The 15,544-nt window shown below is 55.8% G+C and overlaps 5 protein-coding genes across 5 annotated transcripts; 2 read left to right on the plus strand and 3 right to left on the minus strand.

Annotated features, from left to right (window-relative positions):
* Window positions 1-1,735: 1,735 nt before the first annotated feature.
* CH63R_03880 (Methyltransferase domain-containing protein) lies at window positions 1,736-2,650 on the minus strand (the record flags this gene model as incomplete). Its single annotated transcript, XM_018298855.1, has 1 exon — window positions 1,736-2,650. One exon carries the CDS (start codon window positions 2,648-2,650, stop codon window positions 1,736-1,738), a length of 915 nt encoding a protein of 304 aa, XP_018160101.1.
* A 450-nt stretch (window positions 2,651-3,100) lies between these two features.
* Window positions 3,101-4,154, minus strand: CH63R_03881 (Acetate transporter; the record flags this gene model as incomplete). Its single annotated transcript, XM_018298856.1, has 5 exons — window positions 3,101-3,200; window positions 3,266-3,467; window positions 3,546-3,656; window positions 3,732-3,927; window positions 4,011-4,154. 5 exons carry the CDS (start codon window positions 4,152-4,154, stop codon window positions 3,101-3,103), a joined length of 753 nt encoding a protein of 250 aa, XP_018160102.1.
* A 1,080-nt stretch (window positions 4,155-5,234) lies between these two features.
* On the plus strand, window positions 5,235-6,457 carry CH63R_03882 (Methanesulfonate monooxygenase; the record flags this gene model as incomplete). Its single annotated transcript, XM_018298857.1, has 2 exons — window positions 5,235-5,287; window positions 5,338-6,457. 2 exons carry the CDS (start codon window positions 5,235-5,237, stop codon window positions 6,455-6,457), a joined length of 1,173 nt encoding a protein of 390 aa, XP_018160103.1.
* A 1,319-nt stretch (window positions 6,458-7,776) lies between these two features.
* On the plus strand, window positions 7,777-9,254 carry CH63R_03883 (Thermophilic desulfurizing enzyme family protein; the record flags this gene model as incomplete). The annotated part of the gene is made up of 4 exons (XM_018298858.1): window positions 7,777-8,078; window positions 8,142-8,615; window positions 8,679-8,787; window positions 8,844-9,254. The coding sequence occupies 4 exons, from the start codon at window positions 7,777-7,779 to the stop codon at window positions 9,252-9,254; spliced, it is 1,296 nt and encodes a 431-aa protein (XP_018160104.1).
* Window positions 9,255-9,833: 579 nt separating this feature from the next.
* CH63R_03884 (Carboxylic ester hydrolase) lies at window positions 9,834-13,864 on the minus strand (the record flags this gene model as incomplete). Its single annotated transcript, XM_018298859.1, has 8 exons — window positions 9,834-9,858; window positions 9,910-10,042; window positions 10,092-10,302; window positions 10,379-10,565; window positions 10,641-10,975; window positions 11,064-11,150; window positions 11,214-11,736; window positions 12,282-13,864. 8 exons carry the CDS (start codon window positions 13,862-13,864, stop codon window positions 9,834-9,836), a joined length of 3,084 nt encoding a protein of 1,027 aa, XP_018160105.1.
* Between the last annotated feature and the right edge of the window lie 1,680 nt (window positions 13,865-15,544).

Below are 15,544 nucleotides of genomic sequence, written 5' to 3' on the forward strand. Positions count from 1 at the left end.
AAAACAAAGAAGACAAGATGGACTGGGGTTGTGGTGATAGATCGAGGTGATGATGATGGATCGGGGTGATGGACCGAGGGGAGGCTGAGAAAACAACCTTACGTCGCTCTTCATGCGGGCCTAGAATTCGGTTAGCAAAGCAAACAGAAAAACAGAGCTGATAGAGCTTACTCGCATGAATAATGGCGATGGTAATGATGATGATGATAGTAAAGATGCCGATGATAATGCGGTGTAACAAATGTGGTTGTCTAAGGGTCGAACGGAGAATACTGGGTGAGCCCTCGAAGACATTCGGATGAGTGCTTGGCGACTTACACCAGAAACAGACCCCTAGAAATCCAACTGTTAGCACCATTCTCTTATTAAGAGGTTGAGCAAAGGATAGGCAAGACACTTACATATTCGCGGCCATAGCCACGGCCCCAGCCACGGGCTGCGGGGGGGGGCAGGCTGGCTATATGGGTGCCAGTGCTATACACATTTTGTCAGTTTGCTAAAGAAACGGACACAGGAGAATGAGAGGGCTGCATGAATAGCTAATAAGTTCCATCATGTCAAAGGCAGTGTGTGCAAGACGCTTTGAATGGAGCTCGCGACAAGAAGGGAGGGTAGAAAAGCGTACGTAGTTCATTTCTGTGGTGGTGGTGGTGGTGGTGGGAGCGGCGGCGGCGGCAGCGGTGGCGGCGTGGTCGTGGTGATGGCGGCGGCAGCGGCGGCAGTAGAATAACTGTATTTTGCAGTAATGCGCTGGCTGCAGGTAAAGATGATGAAAGATGATGATGATTGAGGATGATGATGATGGAGGATGAATAGGGGAAGAGATGGAAAGGGAAGAGATGAAGAGGAAAGGGATGGAAGAAATCATCCGAAGCCAAGAGAAGGGCTTCACCCAAGGCGACATCCCGTTCAGGGCCCCCTGCCTGTGATCTATCCAAGGTAGCTAGGCCAGGAGGTAGGTAGGTATTAGGTACTCTTCCAACTGGCAGGCACGCCGCTGACCAGATTGATGACCCGGATGTCTTGCCCATCTGGACAGGAAGCAATCAGAAGCAATCACCTCCATCTACCTACATACCTGCCTTGATGAGGGAGGTAGATGTTGTACAGCTAACCCCAGGGAGGTACAGAGCAGCCGCTGCTTCCCGTATCATAGGAACAGCCCGGCAAACACGCACACGACTCACTTGCCTTGACATCCAGTATCACTCCCCTGTCGCCTTCGCTTTCCAGATATGTTTGGCGGGTGAGTAGGTTTAACTCGGACAAGAACGTGGACGCGATACTCCTTCCCCGCGATGTGGCAATGGGGGTTTAAGGAGCGGGGTGGTTTCCTCGACGATTGGAAAGGCACCGATTGAGACCGAGGCGTGAGGTCGAGGCAGGGGAAGCCGAACAACAGACTTTCAGTCGTCACTCTGTGACGTGAGACGATGGTTCGGTCTCGGACGTTGTCGAGGTGTCGGACGAGTCCATTCCATACAGTCATAGAAACCCTAGAGAAGGCCCTGTATTCGAACGTGAAGGGGACAAGATTGTGGCACAGGGTCTAATATTCGAATCCAGCTAGGTCTTCCACTCTCCTTTTCCTACTTTACATCTCCGTAAACCTCCAGCCCGCAGGGCCATTTGGATCCGAGCATCTGTCTACCTCTATCCATCTCGCCCACCTCGTAGCCAGTGACCCCGGCCGTGCAATGCCGCGCAGGCAGCAAACAGAATTTTTGAACCTCGCTCAAACTTTGTCGCATACCAATACCCGCCAGGGCTGATAGAATTGGTTGTACAGGTCGTCCTCATCAAAGTCCTTCTCGAGTTGCTCCATGCACACCGCTCCAAGCTGCGAGGCAAAGTCACAACATGCGTCGTCGTCTTTATCCGTCTCGTTAAGACAGAAATCCCATCCCCCGGGCATCTGGTAGTATGTGCAGCCCTCCCCGCGGAAAACAAAACAGCTCTCCCATTCCTTCTGAGCAATCCTCCTCGTGGACCATCTGTCAAGGGCCTTGGACTCCAGGCCGAGACGACGGTCCATCATCCACAGCCTTGTATTCCGCATCTCTTTCATGGCCAGCAACAGCTGGTAATATGTCGCCCATCTCGCTCTGTCATAGTCGTCCCAGTTGGAACGGAGGCTGCCGTTGATCCACTCGTGGTTATACTGATGGAGCTCTTCGCAGCTCCACGACGGGTCAAATTCCACCGCAATGTCCGCAAAGCTGACGAAGCCGTGATGCATCGACGAAAATAGGTCATGGTGTTCCAGGCTTGTGAAGTCAGCAACGTCCAGCACCTGTACTATGATGAGATCCCGTCTCGGCAGCACAGTTATGTATTGCCAGTTGTCCTTGTCACGGACTGGAAATGTAGCTGGCAGATCCTCGTAGTCCTGGTGCCGAATGCGAAGATGGCTCGAGTCATCGAGGAGTGGTCGGCGTGCATGGTCGCAAAGATTGGTCCAATGGTGGATATTGTACCGGCGATGCATAGCAGCGCGAGACTCCTTGCAAGCAGTCCAGAGAGCACAGTCGATGGTGTAAGTGGACTTGTTGTGGTTCCAACTTGCTGGCAACGCGTCGTCGTCAGATAGCGGGGCGCTGAGAACATGTAACTGGTGCGGGTACGACGATGGCATCAAATTCGAATCCATCTTTTCAGTGACTTTGTTGTTGCAGCAGAAAGAAAAGTATTGGACACCATGGAGACCAACAGGACGGACTGCGCGGTCCCAGACCAGATTACGAAGCTCTCCCGGCAGCTGTGGGAATCGGTGGAAGGTTACGATGCTCATGGTTACTGGGTTGGGGCCGGTCTTTCCTAGTAACTGAGGGATAGCGCACTGAAGATTGACGGGATGGATGATGGAACAAGATTGCAAAAAGGGCGGCCCCTTATCAGTGATATGGATGGTCTTTCTCCGAATTCTTCAAGTGGGAGGACACAGCACCGTGGCTTGCGGAAAGTTTATCTACCATCGTGAGATGCGGTGTGAACCATGGCAAACCCGAGATAAAGTCGACTGATTGTCGACGTGATATGTCTACGATATCAACCCTATCAAATGCCCTTTCAGGGAGCCTTTCCATCCTTCGATGCAGCATCATTCTTGCCTTTTCCTCGTCTTGGGGAAGTACTGCGACGTGTCTCCCAGAGGCAACTCCACAACCGAGTCCTTCAGCAGCAGGTGGAAAGTCAAGTACCTGGATAGCGTCAGTAAGAGAACCTCCCTCAAAATAAAAATAAAAAGGACATCTCGCCCACTCACCACCCGACAAGCCCCGCAAGAAAGGCAAAAGCACCGCCGGCCTTCTTGAGCCCCGTCGAGGCTGCCTGCTTGCCGTCTGCCGCGGCGAAGTAACTAGCGGCAACGGCGACGAAGGCGAGCTCCACGAAGACGAAGATCAGGATGTAAACGACGTTCGTGGGCAGAGATGCCACCAAGTACGCGAGGACGAAGACGCTCCAGACTGTAGCAGAAGACGCAGCGTTAGTCCCCTCCAAAAACGAAAAAAAAGGACTTGACGACCGTGGACTTCGAGACTCACTGATCATGAAAAGTCCCAGGGCGTTGTTGTACTGCTGGATGTCGTCGCCGTAGGCCGCAGCCACCCCGAAGGAGGGCGTCAAGATGGCCCCGTAGCCCGCGTAGAACAGACCTGGAGTTCGCGTGTAAGTAACTATCAACCAAGTGAACCCCAGGCTCGATCCGTGACGGCGGCGGGCAAACATACCAAAAGCGCTGAAGACGCTGTACCCGAAGCCGTTGCCGGCGGTGAGCTCCCACTGCGCGGAGATGAGGAGCCCGAACGCGGCAAGGAAGAAGAAGTTCGCAATGTAGACGTTGGTCGTCGTGACCCCTCGCCACTCCATCAAGCTGAGCGAGAGCGTCGTCAGCGTCGTGGCGAACGCGCCGATGGGGAGCGAAGTCTGTCAACGTGTGTGTTAGGAAGAGATTCTTTCTCGGAATAATTTGACGAAGCTCATCGGCGTGGGGGGTACCCAGAACTCACAGCGGCAGTAGGAAGTGGCCTCGGTGCCGGGAATCGCGAGCCGTTGATCTGAACCGTCTCGGATCTCTCTAGAGTTGTCTCGGGCCTCACAGATTCGATTCCCTTCTCATTTGCCCCGTTCCGGGCCGGGGAGTAGGCAGACATCTTGGGCAGAAGGAAGCGGTTCCGATGTAAAAAAAGACCCGGTTTGAATGAGTGCCCCCGTGAATGAAGCAAAGAGATGGCAGGAAAATCAGTTGAATAAGTCAAGAACTGATAAACGGGACTCGGGAGCGCGAAGAAATCCTAGAAGGCGGACGACATCAGAGCTGCCGCCAAAGCTCGATAACTTCCACGGCTGCCATGTTCAGCCCAATTAATTACACCCTAGAGTTCAGAGCTTGGAGCTCGGCCATGTCGCCATCAACCAAGTAATGACTGCATCCGAATAAGGTTCGCAGATCTCGAAGAAATCCTACATCGCGCCATCCTGAGAAGAACGAAACGATGGGGCCGTGGAGGTGGCCCGCGTGCGGGTGTGTCACGGATCCATCGTTCCCGCTTCATCGGGTTCCTCTTCTCTCTGCCAACATCTCTCCAGAAAGTCTTATCCAGAGGTGTGAGAGCGGGGCAAACTCTCGGCTCCTTGTTGTACGGCCCCCATTTCCCAGTCAGTTGGGATGGCTCAAGCTCGCCATTCAGTCCGGAATGATGTGATTGCCTCAGAAAGGGGGCCGGTTGAGCGGAGTAGCTGTCCCCATCGGCGTTGCATCTGCCGTAGTGCACCGCGACGTGCCGTGGCCGGGGTGAAGGCGCATCTATCTGAACTCTGACATGCGTCCCGAGCGTTGCACTCCAAGATGGCGCCATACCCAGCATCAGGCCAGTGACGCAGTTTTACCCCGACTGGACCTTCCTGTGGACCTGTCGATCGTGATGGTTCCCCATGGTGGTAGAAATAGCTCAGAGCTAGTTTGCCGTTAAGCAACGTCACGATATTATGCACTGCTCGTCTCATCACTTGTCAGGATTTCAGACACCGCGGAAGCCGCGCAGCAAACCATCAGTCCTCGGTATCCTTCTTTTCACGTTTGGCAGACATCCAAATTGACTGTTTCTTCAAAATCAATACGGTTATCCTCTGGATTAAACAGAACTCGAGGATTCATACCACGCGTTCCACGCCTATCTGCGTCATTGGAATCTCACACCTCCCCATCTGTCCACTCATCATCATCAGCCAGAATGGCGGCTCAACCACACCCCCTGAACACTGAATCAGATCGGTTGCTCTTCGCGTACGATTCACATATTCCAACTCATCACAAATAGATCACTGACTTGTCAGCTACTGGGTGCCGAACGTCTCGGGAGGCCTCATCATCAGCAAGATCCCACAGAAGACGAACTGGGACCTCGCAAGCAACGTCAAGTACGCAAAAGCAGCAGAGAAGGCCGGCATCGAGTACGGCCTGACCCAGATCCGGTTCACGTCCGGGTACGGCGCCGCCAACCAGCACGAGTCCGTGTCCTTCTCCCAGGCGATCCTCCAGGCCACCGACACCATCAAGGTCATCGCCGCCATCCTCCCGGGGCCGTGGAACCCGACGACGGTCGCCAAGCAGATCGCCAGCATCGACCACTACAGCAACGGCCGCATCGCCGTCAACATCGTCAGCGGCTGGTTCAAGGGCGAGTTCACCGCCATCGGCGAGTGGTGGCTCGAGCACGCGGAGCGCTACCGCCGCAGCAACGAGTTCATCCGCTGCCTCAAGGGCATCTGGACGGCCCCCGACGACGCCGGCTTCACGTTCGGCGGCGACTTCTACCGCTACCGGAACTACGTCCTCAACCCCAAGCCCGTCCAGAAGCCGCACCCGGAGATCTTCCAGGGCGGCAACAGCGACGACGCGCGCAATAACGGCGCCGAGGTCAGCGACTGGTACTTCATGAACGGCAACGACCTCGACGGGTTTCGCGCCCAGATCGAGGACGTCCGGGCGCGCGCGGCCAAGGCCGGCCGCGAGGGCGAGGTCCGCTTCGCCGTCAACGGCTTCGTCATCGTCCGCGAGACCGAGGAGGAGGCCGTCCGCGTGCTGCAGGAGATCCAGGGCAAGGCCGACGCAGAGGCCGTCAACGCGTTCCGCGACTCGGTCCGACAGGCGGGCGCCAGCACGGCCAACAAGAAGGGCATGTGGGCCGACAGCCAGTTCGACGACCTGGTCCAGTACAACGACGGCTTCAAGACCAAACTCATCGGAACCAAGGAGCAGGTTGCCGAGCGTCTGGTGTTGCTCAAGAGCCTCGGCGTCCACCTTGTGCTGACGGCCTTTCTGCACTATGACGAGGAGATTGAACTATTCGGAAGGAATGTTCTGCCGCTGGTTCGGCAGTATGAAAAGGAGGGCCGAGGAAAGGATGCCAGCTTTGAGATCGCCAGGACGGGGGATGTTTACAGGAAGAAATAGGGAAAGGATACCACTGGGTGAATTGTTTCAGCGGGAACTACAGTCTACGTACCGATTGGGGAGATTTTTTCTTTGGTCCAACCAAGTTTTTAGAAGAAAGAATTGACAGCCCGAACTTGGTCTGGCTACGGAGCATCAAGTGGCAGTTTGCCTGTTTTGGTGTGCTGGTGCCATTGATGCTCTGTTCGAGGGAACCATTGGCGGAGAGTCACGTAGTTCGTGCTGGATGGGGGTTTTGCTGCACCTACGTACACAAAGGTCTCCAAAAATCCCTTCAGGTCCTGATCGGTAAACCATTTAAGAGTCAAGAACTCCAGTGTATTGCACGCAGTGTGAAGTTGAACCAGCAAGTTTACTGTAGCAGAGCGTCTCCTTGGGGCATGCAATCGGGAGGACTGGGGGCCTCGCGGGTCTCGGGGATCACGGGAGTCTACCGGCCGGGGCCCGCCGGGTGTCCGGTAACCCCGGCGCTCAACCGGACTCAACCACCCTCAAGTGAGAACATCTGGGGAAAATGAGCAGGCTCATATCAAAACGGACCACGATGATCTTACCTCTGAGTGATGGAGTTCATAGAGGGGCGACCCGGGCGATGTCGTCCGCCCAATGCTGCGCAAACTATTCGATTGGTGCAGTGCACCGCACAAGTGCCAAGTGGTAATCAGCAGAGTTTCCCATTAAGCTTTGATTGCTGAAATATAGCGTGTATTGCGAGCTCGGTGTTGGATGTTACCTTGGTCCAACTACCGACCTCGTAGGCGTCTCAGAGTTGGGGGAGTCGAGATAGAAAGTCTGCTCCATCCCTCGATTCAGCCGAGAGTGACGGACGACACGTACCGTACCCCGCGCAGTGGGCTGTTTCGTTCCAAAATGTGACTCTGTCCCTGCATGACGCGTTCGCAGTCGGCGTGGGGTTCTGGACACCGGGACGGGGTGGGGAGTAGATGCAGCCGTGGCATGCCGCATTTACACCTCGCCAGCGGCGATTGCGACATCATCACAACATACCGGTGGAACCTTGCGCCAGCAGCGGAAAGCGATGCCGATCCTCCATCACTCGTCTGAAGTGTATCGCGAGGGGTCTTCGAATTCCATGTATTAATTCCGTTAGATGCGCATCGTGGTGTTGGATTTGGGTCAAATAAACCCCGGTGAGCATTCCAGACATCATCATCATCATCATCAGCAACCCACACACCCGCGGTGTCCTCCGTTTTGTTCCTCGATCTCTCCAGCACCACATCGAAGCGTCTTTCCTTTCCAGTCCAGGTCACCACGTGCAATCAAACTTAGATAATTGTGAGGCCGAGCCTGCCACGATGACCAGCAACGCCCGCGACGTGCCGTCGACGGACCCCAAGGTCTACGATGAGTACAAGTCGAAATGGTCGGATCTTCCGCATGACGAGGCCGGCTGGTTACAGCGGGCCAAAGATGTCGCTTCCATCCTCGCACAGGACGCCGCGCTGCGCGAGAGGGAGAACAAGGCGCCCCGGGCCGAGGTGGCGCTCCTTAAACACTCGGGGCTTCTGAAGGTCCTCGGCTGGAAGAAGTACGGCGGCGGCGAGCAGCCGTGGAGCGTCGGCTACAAGGCCATCCGCGAAGTTGCCAAAGGCGATGGGTAAGGCCTCGTCCAAATGGCGAAAAACCCCCCGTATGACCACCATATGACTCACTTCCCTAGCTCAATCGGAATGCTCCTCGGCTATCACCTGCTCTGGTCGACGACCGCCAATGTCATCGGGAGCCCGCAGCAGGCGGACCGGTTCCAGAACCTCGTCATCTCCAACAACTACTTCGTCGGGGGCGCGGTGAACCCCCGCGATAGCGACCACAAGATCACCTCGGACGGCGACAAGGTCGTCTTCAACGGCTTCAAGCACTTCAACACGGGCGGCGTCATCTCGGACCTTACGGTGCTGGAGGGCGTCCTGGAAGGCACCAAAGACCACCTGTACGCCGTCGTGAAGACGGACCAGCCCGGCATCGTCTTCTCGCACGACTGGGACAACGTCGGGCTGCGGCTCAGCGAGTCCGGCAGCGTCAAGATCGAGAACGTCACGGCGCCCTGGGCCGACGCGTTGGGGTGGGATGCGAGCCTGAAAAGGCCCGATCCCTCGATTCTCGAAATCCCGTTTGCGAGTTTGCTCCTGCCTACGTACGTTTATTCCCAGGTGGGGGTATGATAACGATCCGCGAAGGAGTGCTAACCTCTGTCCAGGATTCAACTTGTTTTCAGCAACTTCTACATCGGCATTGCCTGGGGCGCTTTGGATTTCGCCTCAGCTTACACCCGGAAGAACACTCGAGCCTGGCCTTTCGGCGGTGATGTACGTAATTCTCCCAAGGAGCTCCCCCCTGGTAACATACTGACGGTGAGCCCCAGAACAAGGAGAAGGCGGAAGACGAGTTCTACATCCTCTCCACCTACGGCAACTTCCTCGCCCACCTGCGCGCCGCCGACGCGCTGGCTGACAGGGCGGGCCTCGAGATCGACAACCTGTACCGGAACTCGGGGGACCCGTCGGAGCGCGCCAAGGTCACGGCGCGGGCCCGCGGGGAGGCGGCCGAGTGGGTCGCCAGCGTCAAGGTCGCCGCGACGGACACGGGCTTGCGGGTGACGTCCGGCGTCTTCGAGGTCACGGGGGCCAAGGCCACGGCGACGAAGGTCGGCCTCGACAGGTTCTGGAGGGATATCCGGACGCACACCCTGCACGATCCCGTGGCGTACAAGAACCGGGAGCTCGGGCAATACCAACTCCTGGGTGAGGTCCCCGAGGCCACGTGGTATACGTGAGACACGATACGAGGCGCTGTCATGTGTCGGGATGCTCTTTGTCCTTGGGGGAGTTCTCGGTCTGGTGTCGCTTTGATCCCAGCCTGTTTGTGAATATGGATTAATAGCAACACTAGTCGAATCTATGAGTTGTATGAGAAATTGGTGCACTTGCATCACATTGATAAGACTTGACAGTTCCGGGGCCAAATTGGATTCTAATCGTTTTCTCGAAGTTGCTTTTGATGCATATCCTCCGATTAACGTTCATGTTTGAGCTATGTCCTGGTTGGAGCAATCATATCCATTCTACGCGTCATTTAGAGCAGATTGTTTAAGTTGGATTGTTTTCCTTTGTGATTGATTCCGGTGGAAGTCTATATGTGCCCTTTGCCGACAAATGCGCGGCCTGTACTTCCAATGTGCGTACTTCTATTCGTAAATTTATCCTTCATAAGAAGGAATCGACAAGACCATGATGTTCAAACGATAGTCCCTAATCCAAGCGTAAATTCCAGTGACCGTGTGCCTCCGATCTTAGTTCGGTTCGGCAGCCGTCGTGGGTGACATAAACCCAAGTCAAGCCGAGTCGAAGCAGCTTCAAGACTGCGTCTTCTTCTCCCACCTGCAACAAAGGATCAGTCAGGTTCGCGCAACGGTTGCAATCAAGACTTACAGGTCGAGGAAAAGCTTCCAGAGGATGGAGAACAGGATGCCCTGCAAGCCGTTGGCGAGAATGCGGGTCTTGAGACCACGGCCGAGGAACCCGAGGAACCCGTCTCGCTGGATGACGATCTTGGCGGCCTTGGCTGTTGAGCGGAACAAAGCGAGGTTAGCACAACAACCCTTCTATCTCACCGGAAGAACGGAGGGACAAAGCGGGACGGAGGAACTGACAGTAGGACACCTGGGTGTCGTTGACCTGGCGGTAGGTCTTGACGACCCTCAGCGAGTTGGACACCGAATCCGAGATGACCGAGGCGCAGAACCCGATGAAGGCGAGACGGAGCAGCCACAGGAAGATCTGGCCCTTTTCCGGCTCCGGAATGTTGGCGGAGAGGTAGTTGTACTATCGCGGTCAGTATGTCAGTTGCCACGGGCAGCTTGCGGCGGGACGAGGGGAGGGGTCATCGGCTTCTGCTTACGGTTGCGAACCAGGGGTAGTGGCCGACGAACGTCGCCGCGGCGGTCGCGAAGGCACCCCACCACAGGCTTCCAACTCCGTGCGTCTTGACGCGCTGGCGGAGGATGGCGGTGCCCTTGGCGCCTTGGGCCTGCAGGGTGGTCTTGAGAGTGTCGATGGGCGTCAGGATCATGCGGAACGCGGCAGCACTTCAGAGGGAAGTTGAGTTAGTGGGTTTGTCATAGACTCATAAAAAGCTACTTGGTTTACCGTCTCTGACTTACCAGAGGGAGGCAAAGATGGTCTTGATGAGCGTAGGGAGCTGGTTCAAGAAGGAGTTGGACTCAAGAAGGGCGAGGATACCGGCGTTGGCAGCCGTGTCACCAAACCGAGATACGGGGCCTATCGTTTCGTCGGTCAGTCTGATCACACTCTGGAAATCGTATCCGGGAACAACACCGCCTCGTCGAAAGACAACTTGTTGGGACGTACCTTGAATGAGTGCAGGCCCGATACCCTGGTAGTATCTTCGCACACCGCCGTCCTGATAGAGTACGCTAATGGCCTCCCTGAAGCCACTCCCAAAACGGTACTGATAGTTCATGATGGTTCTGATGGGCTATGCAATACTCATGTCAGTCGTCGGAAGTTCCAGCGTGAGATTCAAGGTCAGACATAAAGAAAGACCCTTGACGATGCTTACGTACCATGAGAGTCAACACCTGCAAAACCATGGCGGCGGCGCCGCTCAAGCCGCCGCCGAGGGCCCTCTTCAGCGCTGCTTTGAGATCGAACTGCATCCAAGAGTCAGTCACTCAAACCATGACGTGATCCCCACAGCGGCTACGGCGACTCACATTCGTGTCCTTGGCGTCGACCCAACCCTTGATGAAGATGGCCAGGAAGAAGATGGCGAGTACGGCCCAGAACGCTCTCCACAGCCACCAGCCGGTCGTGCGCTTCTTCGTCTCCTCTCCATCCTGAGGCGCGATGAGAGGAACCTGCTCGGCGTCCTCGCGGTCTTGGTCGTCGTTGGCGTGACCGCTCCGATCCCGGGCCTCTTGCTGGTTCGCCTCGTACTCGGCGGGGGTGCCGAGGAGCGGCGTCCTCTCGTCCGAGGGCTTCCGCTGGCTTTCCAAATCCTTCTGAGCTTCCGCCATGGTCTCAACGCAGAAGCAAGCAAGAGAGAGAGTTGCCGGATGAGTTGGATGAGGTTCGAAGATGTGTTCCGGCAAGTAGCCAGTGTTGGCAGCGGCAAGTTTCTTAGTAATGTGACGACGGGTTTCGGTATCGCGTGTATGCGGGGGGTTATCGCGTGCTTTGAAATCCAGCTTGGACAACTCTGGGTCAAGCCACAACGATCCTTCAGCCACATCTCGACTCGACAGGGGTGAAGTTCAGACGATCTCGAGTGTTGACATCATCACAGGTATGCGGCACAATTAGATTTAAAGCTCGTCTAACTCTTCATCTTCTCATTTTCCACTGTTGCTTGCAGTTAAATCCTATAGTGAAAGCAGTCTAGAGCCCTCAAAGGTTGGGACCGAAGTCTGAGTTTGATTCGGAGAAACAAACACCTTGAATGGATGGGTCCCCTTTATTGATCCGAGTATCAGCGGTTCTTTGTCTTTCTTTTTATTCTTTGTTGCAGGCCAGGAGCGTTAGAACGGGACTCTTGTATTAAGAAGTGCTTCAATTAGGCTATGAATCGCTGCTCAGCTTGCAGATAAGTGCAGCAGAGAGCGCTTACTAAGGGCTTTGCTACACGCTCTGGAGCTACCAGCCACAGTTGCACCAGCCACAGAGGCTGCGCAGGACCTCCTACAACATTCTTCTTTGTACTGCTTCAACGGTTTGATAACTAAGTACACGAAAGTGGTGACGATGCTGCCAATTAACCCCCAGTCCTTTAGTCCGAGACACACTCCCAGTTGTTCTCATCCCTGAAGTCGCCGGGCCCCTTGAAGACATTGCGCGTGGGCCAGCGGCAGTGCCTGCGCTTGTAGTCAACGCCGGCGCTGACCGTGTTGTTGACAAACGCCGTGCCGGTGACGTGCTCGGGCGCGACGCCCTCCTCGACCCAGCGGACCATGGCCATCAGCACGTTCTCCTCGGGCTCGAGGCCGGCCGCGTTCCGGGCCTGGTTGCCGATGTACACGGCGCCCGTGCCGCCACTGCAATGGGCCAGCCCGGAAATGCGGAAGAAGCGATAGAACTCGTCCAGCTCGGCGGGCTTCCGGCCCATTGTCTGGGCCACGTGCTCGTAGTACCGTGGTGAGTTGTCGCTGGAGATGGTCCCGTCGACGAGGCCGTGGTAGTGCAGGATTTTGCCGCCGCGCTGCTCGAACGGGGACAAGTCGCCGTCCCAGGTCTCGATGTTGAAGAGGTTGAGGCTCGAGGACCTGACATAGTCCTCGGACGTGACGGTGGCCGGGTCCCAGTTGGAGTCATTGTAAATGGCGTACTTGAACCAATCGGCGGCGCCGAACGGCTGGCCGGTAAAGTAGGTCTGCGGTGCGCCCGTGAGCTCGGCACCCGGCTGCATCCGCGGGTAGACGAGGTCGCCCGAGGCGTCCAGCAGAGGGGAGTAGATGGCGCGTAGCGTCTCAACCTGCTTCTGTGTGAGACAGCCGTCTGTCTGGTTACTGCCGACGCCGCAGAGGAGGCTCTCGGGCTTGTAGTCGCAGAGGTCGGGGGCCTCGAGGAAGCCGTCCTTGGCGCCGTCCAGCTCGTCGCACTGGTCCAGGATGTCGTCGTGGATGGCCGGCCACATGGACATGGGGATGAAGGTATCGGCGCCCTGCTGGCCGGTCAGGGGGAGGAAGTGACAGCTCCATGAAGTGAGGTTGTTGAAGGAGAACGCAGGGGCCCCGGCGACGATGCCATCAAAGTTCTCAGGGAAGGCCTGTGCCTGCTTGAACCCCTGGCGTCCACCGGTGGAGCAGCCGAGGTAGTAACTCTTTGTGTACGGCTTGCTGTAGAAGGACTTGGTGACGTCCTTGCCAACCACGACACCAGTCGTGAGCGCGCGGTACGAGAAGTCTTCGATAACATCCGGGTTGTTCAAGAAGGGGGCTCCGCTCATGCCATCGTGGCCGTTGTTGGTGGCCACGGCGGCAAACCCGAGTGAGGTTGCGTAGTCGAGGTCTTCGTACTGAATACAGCCTCCCAGGCCACCGTTACCCGTGCTCAGGAAGCGGCCTGTCCAGTCCTCGGGCAGCCACGCCTCGAATTTGATCCCGGACCGCGGCGATGTGGCGATGCGCGCAGTGACGCGGCAGAGGTTCGCCGTGGCAGTCTGCGAGGCACGGCCGCAGCTGGGGTCGGCGTTGGGGAACTGGAGAGTGGTTCCGGCCGGGACGTACTCGACGGCCGTGGCGTTGGCGCCGGAGATCTTCAAAGAGGTCGCGAAGGAAGAACACTGCTGCTCAAAGGTAGTGTTACTGTTGGAGAGGGCAACGGCTTGGACGTTGGGCGCCAGAGCGCCCAACAACAACAAGGGAAGCATAACGAAAGACTGACTTGTCGAGGTCGCGAATAGGATTGATGATCCTCATTTGGTTTCAGGCTGACGAAAGAAGTCAACTTATAAGAAGCTTCGTTCGATCAATGGCCCTTGGTCTAACGCGTGAGGAAAACGTGAGCGATTCATGTCCTCCCAGATCACGATGTCCTAAATCGGAGCCTCAGGGCTCACGGGTCACGGTGACACCGAGCACTGATCACACGACATGTTTATCTTTACTATTTAGGTTAAACAGCCGGCAACTCTATATAAGGTGGTTGCAATGGCATGGGAGCCCCTAATGTCACCTATCGCAACCTTGTCCGATCACTGAGTCCTGCCAAGCGGGTGGTTGGCGTAGTCCCGCTAAATGAGGCACTGCTCTACATAGTACATGACACTCCAGGTTCAACGACCACAGACCCCAGGCTCTGTAGAGTAAGTACTGCAAATCTAAGGCCACTTGCCTTCAGCTGTCTTCACATGCACATGAAGAGGCAGGGTGAGGGGGATAAGCTGAACCTACTCATGTCCTGAATCATATGACGATGAGACCACTGCACACCCGACAAGAGCAAACGGCAGACCACGTAAAACATCTGTCATATGTTTACGCTGGTAGGGAAACCCCCTACGGCATCTCCTATCTACGGCTATTCTTGCCCTCGAGATGGCGTCAAATCTCGGCCCAACAACCCTGGGCTCGTGCTGATCAGCCCACAATTGGTGGATGCTAAGACAGCCCCCGGCACAACTGAAAGCGCGGCAGTTGTCCGCGCAAGCCCAGACTCAATCAGATCAGCCCCTAAAAGACTGGGCGGTCGGGGGTTCAAAGGTCGGGCTCGATATACTTCCGCGTCGGCCCGCTGTAATGCTTAGCGGGAAGTAGTGGCAGTGGGTTGCTTTACAGCTTTAGTACACGAGCTCAACAGCCACACGCTGTTCTTTCTTTCTAAGACTAGAGGGCGTTTATCCGGACCCCAGAGGTTCGTGATTCATCTAGAATCTCTAAACTCTCACTGTCTAGTCACATGAGCACACGAGACTATCCAGAGTCCACCTTAGTCTCTACAAGTTGATCTTCTACAGAGGATGGTAACACTCAGAATGCGAATGAGTCGTTGCACACAAACTCTGCTGGTTACTAATACTCAGGTGGCATAACGGCATGACGATCCGATGGTACGTTGCTGATATTACAGTGCAACGCAGTGCCACCCATTCTCTCCCTCTTATGTAAAGGTCAGATTCAAAAGATCAGATAAACCAATAGGAGCGTCCACCTGCAGGTGGCTGACACTTAAAACATGTCCTTGCCCGCTGCTAATCCCCAAACAGACGAAGCCGCCCCCGCCACAACAACCTTACCCTGACCGACCACGATTGCTTGGAACTCATCCGTCTAGCTGGCCTTGTTTAACGAAGAGACCAGTGGATGTTCTCAATCTTTCATGGTATTGGGACCTGCCGTTTTCATCGGTCTCTCCGGCTCAGATCCAACTTCGTCTAGAGCACGTCCAATTAAACCCTAGACTAGATATCGACCCTTATTTCGCCCGCTCTTGTACACCCTTTCCGTTTGATTATCGCCGTTGCTAAGGAGTCCTGGTGATGCTATTTGTGAAAGTACAAGGGGGATGAGAGAAGGGTGCCTGGAAACCAGTCGAGGCAAAGGGATTGAAG

Source organism: Colletotrichum higginsianum, chromosome 3 (genome assembly GCF_001672515.1).
Source record: "Colletotrichum higginsianum IMI 349063 chromosome 3, whole genome shotgun sequence".
In the NCBI taxonomy this organism is placed as follows: domain Eukaryota; kingdom Fungi; phylum Ascomycota; class Sordariomycetes; order Glomerellales; family Glomerellaceae; genus Colletotrichum; species Colletotrichum higginsianum.